Consider the following 15900-nt stretch of genomic DNA (forward strand, 5'->3'; position numbering starts at 1 on the left):
GTCTTGTGCCCGTCTGTGATCCTTCACAGTTGGCCTGAACTTGGGACTTTTACCTGGTCCAGCGCGACCAGACAACTGTAATTAGCACTATTTGCTTCTAAGCACTATTTTGCCTAAAATCTTTGAAACTGAATAACTCCACTTCTACTGACTGGATTTCTGTTGTTATGGTGTCATTTTTTTTGTTTTTATTTTGGTGTCATTTTATTTATTAAAGACTATTCTATTTTTCTAGATTAGTGTGGGATTTCTCTTGTACTGTGTTTTCACTTTATTATTGTTTGAGGACTGCATAAATAATTTACATATTGCCTCTGCATTAAGCCTAACTGCCTGAGTGGCAAACTACCAGAGGTTTAAGCACAGGTTAATTTAGTGACTTTTTGTGGGTCTCCCTGAAAAGGATTGTGGTTGTTGCATGAGTGGGGTTTCACCAACCTCAACCCAACCTCAACTCAATTTCTCAAGTTTCCTAGAAATCCAACTTCACTATTTTAAAAATATTTTTTACATTCTTTTTCTGAGCTAGTCCGATTCCGGAGATACAGTATTAGGATTTTAAAATTTTAACCTGTACTCTGGTTTTTGACATAGGATTGCTAGGCCTGCTGCAGTGAAAAATAGGTTTTGAGTGATAGTCACTGTAAGTACATGTTAATATTCTAAAGAGAGGCACACTCTTTTAAAAGAGGACACTCAGGACAGGAATCAAACCCACCTGCGTTTTGGAGATTCATCAAGTGCCACAACTCTGAGTGTTGGTATCAATTAGTATGCTCTGGGTGTTAGGTGTTGGGGGGAGGATTTAATCCTAAATTACAGGAGAGCAAATAATACATCAAAGCCACGTGCAACAGAAAGACAGTCTGTGCTAGCCACTTGTTTTCTGCAGTTGGACAAGTCTTAAAATTTGAGGGGTTTTGGAGGGGACATTGCTCTGAAAAAGAATGAAAAAAAAGAAAACATATTCAGCAAAGGAGTCAGCAACCTCTGGATCCCGACATATGCAAGATAAGGGAAACAAAAATATGAAATTATTGGCAGGGATTACAACCTGTATGGATCCACTTCATTATTTTTGGAAAGGGCTTCAGATGAATCTGGAAAAGGTTCCACAACAGCACCACTTGGTGCGTGCAGGTGATGGAGAATTGCTAAAAAAAAAAAAAACTTCTGGATACAACCATGAGAACTGTGAAAGGTTACAGATGAGCAGTCTGCAGGAAAGACAATTTATTGGAAGCAGATCTTTTCCTCTTCTGCTGTAAGTCAGGCGTGTAGCACAGTCATTTCACACTCAGGACTAAATCTGTTAAAGTAAAAAGGCATACAAAGGTTTGGCTATTTTAGAACTTAACACAAATGAGGTGCATATCACCTCAAATATGAAACATATTAGAATATAATTGGGCAACAGGGACCCTCACCTACAGGACTGAATATCATTGGGATACAAAGGCTTAATTTTGCTGAATGGATGCAGTAAAATATTGCATGTATTAGGTTTTTTGCATTTTCTCTATGAACCAATGTTATTTTATGTGATTTGCAAAGACAACTATCACCTGCGAGGGTATCCCAGTGCTGAGCAGGTGTGTGTGCCCAGCCCTGTGTATAGTAGGTTGGTCTATTGAAAAACCAAGTCTTCAGCTTCTTGTGGAATTCAAGAAGAGAGAAGGCTCTGATGTGGAGTGGGAAGTCGTTTCATGCTTTAGGAGTGATGTAAGGTAATGCCCATCCCCCTGATCTGTGTATGCATCAGTTGTGCACGAGTAGGAGTTCTGTGGTTCGTAGTCTTCTAGTGAGTTGCCTGGTTATCCCAGTGCAAAGGGCTTTCTCAAAATCCAACTTGCTAGGGATTAGGTTATGCATGTCAGTTTTTCTACTATTGCTTTGGAGCCATTTGAAGATCTTTGTCAGCATCTTCAGTGTGTGAAAGGAGAACACCATTGACTTGTGTGATTATGTCCAGTGTGCTCTTAATGTTTATTTTAAGGTTCCTTGTGTGGGTTATGGGTGTGGGCCCAAGTTCGGCCTGCCACCAGCTGGAGTTCCATTCTGAGGTCATGCAGGCAGTGAGCGTGTTTCTTTTTTTTAAATGAATCTTTTTAATGTTTTTCCAGTATTGTAAAAATTGGTCAACAACAATGATAACATAGATCAGAAAAGGATGAGTATGGCAATCAATACTTTGAAGTGTGAAACCAGTGCAGTACAGAAGCAAAGTGGTGGATGTAGTGATGCCATCTCACGCACCAACATTTCATTCACTAATTGAGGTTGAAGTACCTATTTCCTCACTTCCTCCACTCTGGCATCAGCAGGAATACCACACTTTTTCCCATTTTTTGGGGGCACCCCCCTACTTGAGTAGATTGTATTTTCCGCCAACATACACCAGTCCAGTAGCTAGTCTTGTAGGTTTAGCAGTTCAGACTTCCCCCATTTCCTTGCAATGTTTCTTTTTGTGAGTCCAAGATCAAGGGAGAGCCATAGTTTACTATATCTAGGTGGCAGATCTTCTCCCTAGACATTTAAGATACAGCACTTGGGCGATTCTGGTAGTGAACTTGTTTCTTATGTTGGTGGTCTAGTACTAGAGGGAGAGTATGACTTGTGTGTTGTCTGCGTAGGGGAGAATGCTGATGTTGTGTGCGCTGGTGACGGTCACAGGGATCCTGCAATATATCAATCGCTTTTTGTAATTTTGTTTCTGTCTTATATTCAATTTTTTAGTTTGACTACGTGGGGAAACTTGCTGTACTCTGCTCTGTTCTGCATTATTTTTCCTGCTGCTTTTCATCCTCTTTCTAATGTTTTCTTTTTCATATTGCCCATTTTAAAATAATGTTTCCCTTCTGCTTGTCATCCGCTTTGGGCCTTTCCCTTTTTCTGTCCCGCTCCATTAATGTTTGGTCCTCCTTCCTCTCCCTTTTTCTTCTTCTGTGCCAGTCCTTCTTCATAGTTGTTGATTTGTTTTTGTCACAAGTATTTCTATGTTGTGTCTGGGTATGTTGTAGATTGGAATATGTCCTTTCCCACCACCTGCCACATCTTTTCCTTTCTCTATTGCTCAGTAGCCCCTTGCACCTTTCCTTTCCAAACTCCTTACCCCCTCTTTCTATTCCCTTTGACTACATATCATGGTGTTTAGTTTTGTATTTTCAAATTAAATGGACGTTTTTTCCAAACTGTTACTCGCAAATAGATTTTATTTGTGGTATTATCTTACGAAGTAGTACCAAAATATTTTCATATAAATATGGAAACTGGAGCAGACCCAGCTTACGTGAATTATGCTTACTTAATGTCAGAAATTCTCTGATATTGACTACATCATTCATCCTACATAGAACTATTTCTCGTAGCCAATTAAATCATCCTCACCTTCCTGCCAAAGATCACCTCAGAGAAACCAGGTCCGTGCCAATGAAATGGAACTCCAGTCCCAGATCCTATGGGTAGAGAGAGCAAAATGAGTAAGACCAAGGAAAAAGGTGAACATTAACTCCCATATTCTAATCCCAGATGTCTTTGCTTTACAAGCTTTCAGCAATCTTGTGTGTGGGACATGAAACTGTGACTATACAGTTTAAAGGACAGGGCAGTAACAAGTGGCCCTTCCTCCTATCCTCACCTTGCAAACTCGAACTACACCAACTATCTCTTCTGAAAATTGAAGCTAGCTAGCATGTTTAAAACGTACACCCAGCGTTGTACTGCCCAAAAGGAATTGTTTGCAATTTTGAAAACAAGTTGGCACTCGTGATATATCTATGTAAGTATGTTTTTTTTGTGGATTGCTCAATACTAGCAAAGGTAGTCAATATATAAAAGTTACTTACCTCCAATCCCAATTCACCATTGGGAGATTCTTTATGGAAGCTATAAATACATTAGTGGTCCTCTTACTAGCGGGACCACAAGATGCATGTTAAAAATACAGACATTTTAATAACAAAACAAACAAGGCATTTTTAATGCGGATTCACACTGCAGCCTATCTAAGGCTACATTTGCAATATTACATTTCATTTTCTTTCACTTGCATCCATTAAATCTAGAGCATATCCAAAAGTAAAACGCCTAGCCTTATAACTAGCACAGAATGAAATGTAAAGGAAGAACATGAAGAAAACTATGAAACTGGAACTCGATGGACAGCAGTTGTGAAGGTAAGATTGAAAAATGCCCTTTTAATGACACTACTACCTTTGATAGTCTGTCCTGCCTTGCACATATAGCTGCTTCAATGCTTTCTCATGGGGATTAATAAAGCCCTACTTTGTACATTTTGTCATCCCAAAGCCATGATAGCGAGGATCAGTGGTTGTTTATGACTTCAATGAGAATTTCCACCATGAAGAACTAAAATTAAAGGTAAGTAACTTTTTCCTATATATTATTACATTTGTTATAGATAGAACACATTCACCAATCAACACTAGTCACCAAATCAGTTCCCGGTATAAAGGTAAAGAGGAATGATTCTCAACTAACTGGAAGGGGGTTCAGACGGACCAACAAATGTCTCACTCACAATCTTTTCTAGCTTGATTGTCCAGTTAATATTACTTAAGAGATTGTGACAGGCACTCCACATTGCTGTCTACCAAGTGTTTAGAAATGAAACTCATGTCAACTCTGACAGTTTTGCTGCACAGTTTCAATTAATGCTCTGTCAATGTACAAGGCCATTAACGTAACCCATTTCCTTTCTTGTGGGAGTTTGTCAGACAAGATTAAATCAATTTTGTTATGTCTCAGTTGGCCAATAGCTGACATTTAATTGAGTGGCCAAATGCAGTGAGCGGTTGGTATTGTTTTCTAAACAAAACAATCTGGTCTTGTTCAATACAGCTTAATATATTACTTAATGTCTAAAAATGTAGCCACAAAAGTTGATCTTTTAAAAGAAAGCTAGTAGGACAACCGATTCATTTAATAGGAATTCACCAGGAACTTTGAAATGAATCTAGGACCATGCAGTGACCCAATTGATTGAGAAATCTCTCATACCTCCCACACATTGTGGATATGATGGCAAGGAAGGCGGCCATCTTCCACAACAGGTATCTGATGTGTGTCCTGTGGACTGGCTCAAAAAGGGAAGTTACAAGACTGAAGGAAACAAAAAAACTACCTGCCTGAACTCTTTCATCAGATGTTGTAAAACAATGTAGGTACTCCAACCATTCTTCTCCCTCAAAATTAAATTGTATTGAAGAGTGTCCAGGCTTGCTTGCAAAAGAAGTTAAAGTAGCATTTGCTTAAGCTAAAAGGGAAGGTGACACAGTTCCCAGTCCTACCATAAATGAAACAACTGCCTTCACTTAAAAGAGGATATTTTGTATAGATGATGAGGCTCTTGCTACTTTGAGTTTGTGCTTGCCGTCTTCAATAACAGTAACGGTACAACTATTCAGAACTAGACTGCCAAACGAGGAGGCACTATTCTGGGATGCAACTCAGAGGTTTTATCTGTTATTAGAAGGGTCACAACCAACTCATCTACCGACTGTTGGAGTACTGACAGTGAGGGTTATTAGCAAATAATGTTTACACCACATGAAGCACATTCTTAAATAGGCTATATAAGATGTTTTGGCCAAACTCTGTGAAGTTGAAAGGTTCTCCTAGTCGAGAAGGACAGCAGCAATCGGAAGGCAGTGTCTACCAGCTGCAGTTCGCTTTGCCAAATCTACATGTGGAAAATGTTTTATTTAATGGATGACATTAGACCATGGATAGTAACCATCACGCCGACCAGGTCAACAGAGGACTTGACGTAGTACAGCCCACCATATTTATAGATCCCACTTGCTTAGTGGAGATCTCTGTCCACTCACTACATCTGCCAATGTGGCGGATGTACTTAATGCACAGATCAATGCCTACCAGGCCCCATGTTTGATTTGTCCAATGAGAATAAGCTATTTCATATTTCTCAAACTCTCAAAGCAGGAGTTTGTTTCAGAAGAACAAAAAGTCAATGGCAATTACACAGTTTTTGACTTTTTTGCTTGCCTGCATGAGTTTTATATGCTTTGCATGGACAGGGAAAATTAGTGACGGCCGACCCCTACCTAAACTATACAAGAGGCCCAATGAAGTGACAGTCAAAATGTGTAGTAGATTTTCCCTTGTCCATAGTTGGAGAAATAATATGAAATGAGAAGTGCTCTGTTTGGCGATTCCAACACAACCCATGTGCAGAAAAAAAAAATGAAATATGTTGACACCAAGCAGAAGTGGAGTTCAAATAATTTAAGCTCAGTGGCTGTCAGGAATACATACAAATATGAAGTGGGTAGGCTACTAACTACGCCTTTTTAAGTAGCATGTGTAGTGGCATGTATGCATTTTAATACTGCAATTTTTCTCAATTTTACTGGTGATTCCTAGCCTGACCATGGTGAATGATATATCCATTAAAGGCTGGATGCTGAACTAGGTAAGATTACAACAACTAAACTTTTACTAGTCTGCGCTAAAACATGATAACATAACGTTCCTTTCACTATTAAATGGGCTTTGCAATTTTCTACATACCTGCAACTCCAAAGCTGTATGCCCCCGTGGTCCCTGGTATTCGGAATGGAGGAGGAGAGTACTTTTGGAACAGGGATCCCCACTCCGTAAAGTTATTATCACCAAAGAAATACAGAGTGTCTGCCAAAAAAAATAAAAGAAAGTAGTCACTCACTTCTACTAGAAATCCTACCTCAGATAGAGCAGCAACAGTCAGTAGTAGATAGTCCTGCAGAGAGAAGAGAAAAAGAGAGTATAATGAATGTAGTCCTGCGTGTATTACCAAGAGAAGGACAGTAGGAGGATAAATGTAAGTACTGAGGGCTGCAACAGTAGCATAAATCATGTAGAATAAATGATAGATGGAGCACTGACTCCAAGGAGGAATGAACTTTGATGGTTTCAGCCTGGAGAGGGAAAGGAAACCCCCCCAGAGAGACTGGCAATAATGACAATACACAGGGTTAACTCCCTCTGTAAGGGCACCAGAAAGGGTTCTGAGAGAATGAAAGCTGACAGAGCATGGAATTGACTATTGCTATGAACACCTCCAAGAGGGACAGTAACAAAGGACAGTTTATATGCCCTGCAACTTTATGTGGTTCTCTGGACAATTCCAAAGGACTGATTGTAAGAGAATGTTCCCATCGGTATGTATCCCAAAGAGGGTCTGTGAAAAGAGAGGGTTTAAAGGCACCAGAAGGTACATAGTTTCTAAATACTGCAGATTAAGAAAGGTGAAGAACTGGCAATATTTGGAGAACTTAGAATATACTCTAAATGGGCAGAGGCACAAACCAGAGAGCGAAAGACTGATTATGCCATAATCTATGGTCCTCTGTATAGTTCCAGACAGAACAGTACAGTGAGGGAAGCCAGCAAGAGATCTTACTCTGTACTCACCACAACCCAAAGAATCTTTGTCTTGTGGTCTCAGCAGGTGCTCCACATACTCCCGGAACATAACATCCACTGCATGAGAAACGACAGAGGTGTTCAAAGGATACAATGCAAGTCATAATGAAGAAAGAGACAAAGAAACTTCAGATACCCAGACAGGATTCCCATGGTTTGGTCTCTTCTTCAATGCTTGTCCTGGTATTAAGATATAAAGGGATACATCTATTTCCCACTCATCCTCTTTCAATCTAGCATGCATGATAACCTTTCTACACAGCTTCATACAGTAGAAGGAAAACTGCAGTAATTTGACAGTGGAAGAAGGGAAGGTGTCTGAAAAAACACTAGGGGCTCCACAGGTGGGGTCTCGGGGAGCAATGTGTCTGCTTGAGTTGTTAATGCAGACTTTTGCCCTCTCAACATGACATCTATGGTGCAAATGGACTTCGCTCATGCCGGCCAACCTGAGTTCTAGTTCAAAACGTGCTCAGACTTATCAGCACTGCCAAGCAGTGTCTTTCTCAAAAAGATACATGAGTTCTGTCATGGTTCTGACACCAGTGTTCACGAATTGTACTAAATGGAAAATGTCACTTACCCAGTGTACATCTGTTCGTGGCATGAGACGCTGCAGATTCACGTCCTTTGCACATCCTGCCATCTAGTGTTGGGCTTGGAGTGTTACAAGTTGTTTTTCTTCGAAGAAGTCTTTCGAGTCACGAGATCGAGGGACTCCTCCCCTTTCGGCTCCATTGCGCATGGGCGTCGACTCCATCTTAGATTGTTTTCCCCGCAGAGGGTGAGGTAGGAGTTGTGTATCATAGTAATAGTGCCCATGCAATGGAGTAAACATGTATGTACATAATGTAGTTTAAAGTGATATATTTACAAATTTACAAATGTTCAAGATCAACTTCGAAACGGCTACAGGCTCCCGGGGAAGCGGGTGGGCGCATGTGAATCTGCAGCGTCTCATGCCACGAACAGATGTACACTGGGTAAGTGACATTTTCCGTTCGATGGCATGTGTAGCTGCAGATACACATGCTTTGCATAGACTAGTAAGCAGTTATCTCCCCAAAAGCAGTGGTTCAGCCTGTAGGAGTTGAAGTTGTTTGAAACAAAGTTCGTAGTACTGCTTGTCCTTCTGTGGCTTGTTGTGCTGTTAACACATCCACGCAGTAGTACTTGGTAAACGTATGAGGCGTAGACCATGTGGCTGCCTTACATATTTCAGTCATTGGAATGTTTCCTAGAAAGGCCCTGGTAGCACCTTTCTTTCTAGTTGAGTGTGCCCTCGGGTTTATAGGCAGTTGTCTTTTTGCTTTGAGATAACAGGTTTGAATGCATTTAACTATCCATCTAGCAATGCCTTGTTTGGAAATTGGATTTCCTGTATGAGGTTTTTGGAAAGCAACAAATAATTGTTTTGTTCTCCGAATTTGTTTTGTTCTGTCAATGTAGTACATTAACGCTCTTTTGATGTCTAATGTATGTAGTGCTCTCTCAGCTACAGAATCTGGCTGTGGGAAGAACACTGGTAGTTCTACTGTTTGATTCAAGTGGAACGGTGATATGACTTTTGGTAAAAATTTTGGATTTGTCCGTAGAACTACTTTATGCTTGTGTATTTGAATAAATGGTTCTTGTATGGTAAATGCTTGGATTTCACTGACTCTTCTTAGAGATGTGATGGCAATTAGAAATGCAACTTTCCATGTTAAATATTGCATTTCACATGAGTGCATGGGCTCAAAAGGTGGCCCCATGAGTCGTGTTAAGACAATGTTGAGGTTCCATGAAGGAACTGGTGGTGTTCTTGGTGGTATAATTCTTTTTAGGCCTTCCATAAAGGCTTTTATGACTGGTATCCTAAACAGTGAAGATGAGTGGGTAATTTGCAGGTAAGCTGAAATTGCGGTAAGATGTATCTTAATGGATGAAAAAGCTAGTTTTGACTTTTGCAAATGTAGCAAGTAGCTTACGATATCTTTAGCAGATGCGTATAAGGGTTGAATTTGATTATTATGGCAATAATAAACAAACCTTTTCCACTTATTTGCATAGCAATGTCTAGTGGTTGGTTTTCTAGCTTGTTTTATGACTTCCATACATTCCTGTGTAAGGTCTAAGTGTCCGAACTCTAAGACTTCAGGAGCCAAATTGCTAGATTCAGTGATGCTGGATTGGGGTGTCTGATCTTTTGATTGTGTTGAGTTAACAGATCTGGTCTGTTTGGTAGTTTGATATGAGGCACTACTGAGAGGTCTAGTAGTGTTGTGTACCAAGGTTGTCTTGCCCAAGTTTGTGCTATGAGTATGAGTTTGAGTTTGTTTTGACTCAACTTGTTTACTAGATATGGAAGGAGTGGGAGAGGGGGAAAAGCATATGCAAATATCCCTGACCAACTCATCCATAACGCATTGTCCAGAGACTGATCTTGTGGGTACCTGGATGCGAAGTTTTGGCATTTTGCGTTTTCTTTTGTTGTAAACAGGTCTATTTGTGGTGTTCCCCAATTTTGGAAGTAAGTGCGTAGTACTTGGGGGTGAATTTCCCATTTGTGGATCTGTTGGTGATCCCCAGAGAGATTGTCTGCTAATTGATTCTGTATCCCTGGAATGAACTGTGCTATTAGGCGAATGTGGTTGTGTATCGCCCTATGCCATATTTTCTGTGTCAGGAGACACAACTGTGTTGAGTGTGTTCCTCCCTGTTTGTTTAGGTAATACATTGTTGTTATGTTGTGTGTTTTGACAAGAATGTGTTTGTGGCTTATTATTGGTTGAAATGCTTTTAACGCTAGAAATACTGCCAATAGTTCTAAGTGATTTATGTGAAACTGTTTTTGCCAAGAGTCCCATTGTCCCTGAATGCTGTGTTGATTGAGGTGTGCTCCCCACCCTATCATGGAGGCATCTGTAGTTATTACGTATTGAGGCACTGGGTCCTGAAAAGGCCGCCCTTGGTTTAAATTTATATTGTTCCACCATTGAAGCGAGGTGTATGTTTGGCGGTCTATCAACACTAGATCTAGAAGTTGACCCTGTGCTTGTGACCATTGTGATGCTAGGCACTGTTGTAAGGGCCGCATGTGCAATCTTGCGTTTGGGACAATGGCTATGCATGAGGACATCATGCCTAGGAGTTTCATTACTATTTTGACTTGTATTCTTTGGTTTGGATACATGACCTGTATTACATTGTGAAATGCTTGTACTCTTTGTGGACTTGGAGTGGCAATCGCTTTTGCTGTGTCGATTGTTGCCCCTAAGTATTGCTGTGTTTGACACGGCTGAAGGTGTGACTTTGTGTAGTTGATTGAGAAACCTAGTTTGTGTAGGGTTTCTATGACGTACTTTGTGTGTTGTAAACACCGTTGTAGTGTGTTGGTTTTGATTAACCAATCGTCTAGGTACGGGAACACATGTATTTGCTGCCTTCTGATATGCGCAGCTACTACTGCCAGGCATTTTGTAAAAACTCTTGGAGCAGTTGTTATTCCGAATGGCAACACCTTGAATTGGTAATGTACCCCTTGGAATACAAATCTTAGGTACTTTCTGTGTGAAGGATGTATTGGTATATGGAAATATGCATCCTTTAGGTCTAGTGTTGTCATGTAGTCTTGTTGTTTGAGCAGTGGGATTACATCTTGTAATGTCACCATGTGAAAGTGGTCTGATTTGATGTAGGTATTTAATGTTCTGAGATCTAATATAGGTCTCAGTGTTTTGTACTTTTTGGGTATGAGAAAGTACAGAGAGTAAACTCCTGTTCCTTTCTGTTGAATTGGTACTAATTCTATTGCTCCTTTTTGTAGCAATGCTTGGACCTCTAGTCCTAGAAGATCCATGTCTTGTTTTGACATTTTGTGTGTTTTCGGTGGAACGTTTGGAGGGAATCTGAGAAATTCTATGCAATAACCATGCTGGATAATTGCCAGTACCCAAGTGTCTGTTGTTATCTCCTCCCACGGTTTGTAAAAATTGCTTAGTCTCCCCCCCCACAGGTGTTATGTGTTGGGGATTTGTGACTTGGAAGTCACTGCTTGTTTTGAGGAGCTTTGGGGCTTTGGAACTTCCCTCTTTTCTTTTGGAATTGTCCCCCTCTATATTGTCCCTGAAAACTTCCCCGCTGATATTGACTTTGATAGGTGGGCCTTGTTTGTGAGGTTGTGGGTTCTGTAGCTTGTCCTCGAAACCCCCCTCTAAACTGTGTTTTGCGAAATGTGCCTCTGCTCTGTGGGCAGTAGAGTGCGCCCATGGCTTTGGCTGTATCAGTGTCTTTTTAAGTTTTTCTATAGCAGTGTCCACCTCCGGCCCAAACAACTGCTGTCCATTAAAAGGCATATTCAGTACGGCTTGTTGTATTTCCGGCTTGAATCCTGACCTACGCAACCATGCGTGTCTTCTTATTGTTACTGCAGTATTTACTGTCCTTGCAGCTGTATCTGCTGCATCCATTGCTGACCGTATCTGATTATTTGAGATACTTTGTCCTTCCTCCACCACTTGTTTTGCCCTTTTTTGGAACTCTTTGGGTAAGTGTTCTATGAAATGCTGCATTTCGTCCCAATGAGCCCTATCATATCTTGCCAGAAGTGCTTGTGAGTTGGCAATGCGCCATTGGTTTGCTGCTTGTGCTGCAAACCTTTTCCCTGCAGCGTCAAATTTGTGACTCTCCTTGTCTGGAGGTGGTGCGTCTCCCGAGGTGTGAGAGTTTGCTCTCTTGCGAGCTGTTCCTACTACCACAGAGTCTGGTGTTAATTGCTGCGTGACATACACAGGGTCTGTAGGCGGTGGCTTGTACTTTTTCTCCACCCTTGGAGTTATGGCCCTGCCCTTCACAGGCTCCTGAAACACCTGTTTGGAGTGTTTTAGCATTCCAGGTAGCATAGGTAAGCTCTGGTATTGGCTATGAGTGGAGGATAGTGTATTAAACAAAAAGTCATCCTCAATCGGTTCTGCATGCAAGGTGACATTATGAAAAGCCGCTGCCCTGGAGACCACCTGCGTGTAGGATGTACTGTCCTCAGGTGGGGATGGTCTCGCTGGGTAACCGTCTGGGCTGTTATCCGATACTGGCGCATCATAAAGGTCCCATGCGTCGGGATCGTCCTGACTCATTGCAGTATGCGTTGGGGATTGCATCAGTGGTGGAGTGACTACCGGTGATGTGTGCATTGATGGTGGTGGAGATGGTGGCGGAGTTGTCTGTCTTGCCACCTTTGCCTGTGGCTGCTTGTCCTTTTCTTGAAAGGCAAGTCTTCTTTTCATCTTAATTGGGGGAAGAGTGCTTATCTTCCCTGTGTCCTTTTGAATGTGGAGCCTCCTTTGAGTGTAGTCTGGCTCCATTGATTCTAGTTCTTGTCCGAACTTATGTCCTTGTATTTGGGAGGACAATCCCTGTTCCTCTGTGTAGGAACCTGATTTAGGTTCCGAGGCTGGATGTTTCGGAATGGAAACCTTTTCGGTAGCCTTTTTCGGCTCTGACGACACTTTCTTTATTTTCGGTGTCATGATCTCTCGGTGGCGACTCATTTCGGTGCCGCTGTCTCGGTGCTGAACTTGCTCGGAGCCGCTGTCTCGGGCTCGAGATTGCTGTGTGCCGGTATCTCGACCGGAGTCGGATGACTTCGACACAAGAGTGCCCTTTGTCGGTGCCGATGATCGGTCACCTATTTTACGGGTTAAGCCATGGCCTGTTGGCGGTGGCGTCTCCTGGGCTTTTGTGGTCTTTTCGTGAGTTTGATGTTTCGACGTCTTACTCACAGTTTTAGGCGTTTCTTCTGGATCGAGCTCGTCCGAGTCCTGGATGGAGAAGCTTTCCTCTTCCTCCTCCAAATGCCTTTGTCCTGTCGGCGCCAACACCATTTGCAGTCTTCTTGCTCTTCGGTCTCTTAATGTCTTCCTCGACCGAAACGTTCGACAGGCTTCACAAGTACCTTCTTTGTGTTCTGGAGACAAACACAAGTTACAGACCAGGTGCTGATCTGTATACGGATACTTGTTGTGACATTTTGGGCAGAAGCGGAATGGGGTCAGTTCCATCAGCCTTGAAGAGACACGTGGCCGGGCCGACCAGGCCCCGGCCCCGAAGGGGGATCGAAAAAAACCCAAAGGGCCACCGGAGCTCTTCAAAAGTCGGTGTCGATCTGTAGTAACTAACCCGATACCGAACGACAATACCGTCGATTTTTCCGAGATTCTAACTAACTTTCCGAACCGAAACACGGAGCGAAAAGGAACACGTCCGAACCCGATGGCGGAAAAAAACCAATCTAAGATGGAGTCGACGCCCATGCGCAATGGAGCCGAAATGGGAGGAGTCCCTCGATCTAGTGACTCGAAAGACTTCTTCGAAGAAAAACAACTTGTAACAATCCGAGCCCAACACTAGATGGCGGGATGTGCAAAGCATGTGTATCTGCAGCTACACATGCCATCGAACAAATATTAATATACATGAAATATTGAAAATGTATTAGATTAATGTAGTAATATGTCATATTAAGGGTTATAAGGTATATGCTAGCTTATTAATTGTAGGCCTTAAATTAGCAAGTGTCTTGACCTAGTTTTGCCAGGCCTCATGCAGAAGCTGTATTTCTTAGCGTTTAATGAAAAATGCTGACAGAGTGACCTAACTGTGAAATGCTCATCGTCTTGTTAAAATGCTTAGGAGAAACTTTTTATGGGAACCGACCGATAGGAGATGATGTCTCTAGTAATGTATCAAAATGTGTGTAATGTGTGTTAGAGGTTCTTTCCCAGGATGCGAACAATGAAGACACTGACTGAAGACAAAGATGCAACAAATTTGATACCTGACGAGCTGGAGAACATCGTAAGGCAGACCAATCAACGACATGTGAAGTGTGAAATACTAGAATTCATAGATTTGGAATAGAACTCTCACTGGACAGAGTAATAACGTACGACTAATTGACCAATTAGAAATTAGGGGATAGTTTGGGTGACTTTGATATAACAACGTGACAGAGGAGACCAGATTCAGATTAGAGGAGATTTGTAGGCAGAATGCTGCCGAGAAGAGACTTGGAAGAGATTCAAGATTCTGTCATTGAGCTCATATTCTTACCCGAGAGCCTATGGTTGGCTGATCGATTGATGACCTGAGGATGAAGACTAATAGTTTTTCTTAGCTAGATGTTTTCTAAATTTGTGTTCTAAATTGTTTTTGCATGAAGCCCCACATGCTGATGCTAATCTGAGTTAGCTAAGGCTATTCATGTGACTGACAGTTGCAGGGACAAATGGTTGACTAATTTGCTGAACTTTATGGATGTTGTAATAATACTGAAATTGGATTTACTAATGATTTGTGCTGATGCTTTGGAATGCCTTTTGATTCAAGCTTTGATTAGATATTGTCTTTTGCGTCTTTTTGGTTACAATTATTATTAATTGCGTTTGATTTGATTTGAAGATTAAGCTACATGACTTTAGAATTGTTAATAATAGGGAAATACACTTACTAAACTTTTAATTAAAGGTGTGGTTTTTAACGACTGAAAGAAGGTCATGGTGTGTGAAATTTACTGACTCCATTGATTATTAATTTGATTAATGATTATTGATCATTGCGTTTTGAATTATTGTGTTTCTGCTCTGGAACTATGGTAAGAACATCCTAAATGAGTCAAAAGGTTCATCGACCTAAAAGCATTCCTTTGTAAGTTTACTTATTAATGACCGATGCGCTAACAATGGCAAATATATTTTCTTTTAGAGAGGTACAGTAATGGTGCTCCAAGGTGAGCTGTGGAGTGTGTGGTTTTAATGGAGTGTTATAAAAAATGTTAGTACTAGGTATAAACTGTATATGATTCAAATCTGTATTTGAGAAGCACTTTTTTTTATTTAACCGAAATGTATTTGAGCATTCTGTAGCAGCCAATATTATGATGTAATTGTATTTATATAGCGCTTACTACCCCTGACAAGGCGTCGAATGCATGTTTAAACTAAGGACTTACACATTCACAGTTCTTTCAGGGACCTCGGTCCTCATAGTACTAACAAACATTGGCAAAGCCATTAGGTGCTGTCTACGCTAGAGTTATTGGCTTTGCCAATGTGTTTTAGCCATGCTATACACCAGAGTGGCTGCTGTTCAGCATGGCTAAAAGTTAGTGGAATAATGGTGTGAAGTGTAATAGAGCGGCATAGGAGCAGTTGCGCAGAGCCCAGTGGTGCAGAGTACAGTGCAGTTGTTTAGAGTGCATTGGCGTAAACTGCAATGGTTTAGAGTGCAGTGGCATGGAGTGGCGTGGGACAGAGTAGAGTGGCATAGAGTGCAGTGGAGTTGAGTGGCATACAATAGAGTTGCAGAGAGTGCAGTGGCATAGAGTGCAGAGTAGACTCGCGTGGCAGAGAGTGCAGTGGTGTAGAGTGGTGCAGAGTAAAGTATAGTGCTGTAGAGTGCAGTCACATAGAGTGGAGT

The 15900-nt window shown here is 41.5% G+C and overlaps 1 protein-coding gene across 5 annotated transcripts in view; it reads right to left on the reverse strand.

Annotated features, from left to right (window-relative positions):
- The window catches only part of JMJD8 (jumonji domain containing 8), a 165274-nt gene that overhangs the window by 86533 nt on the left and 62841 nt on the right, over window positions 1–15900 (reverse strand). For all 5 annotated transcript variants that reach the window (XM_069210549.1, XM_069210546.1, XM_069210545.1 and 2 more), the window contains 3 exons: window positions 7435–7503; window positions 6553–6672; window positions 3388–3455 (listed from right to left, as the gene is read on the reverse strand). In XM_069210549.1, coding sequence (XP_069066650.1) covers window positions 3388–3455; window positions 6553–6672; window positions 7435–7503 — 257 coding nt within the window. The remainder of the gene's footprint in view (window positions 1–3387; window positions 3456–6552; window positions 6673–7434; window positions 7504–15900) is intronic.

This window comes from Pleurodeles waltl, chromosome 10 (genome assembly GCF_031143425.1).
Source record: "Pleurodeles waltl isolate 20211129_DDA chromosome 10, aPleWal1.hap1.20221129, whole genome shotgun sequence".
Classification (NCBI taxonomy): domain Eukaryota; kingdom Metazoa; phylum Chordata; class Amphibia; order Caudata; family Salamandridae; genus Pleurodeles; species Pleurodeles waltl.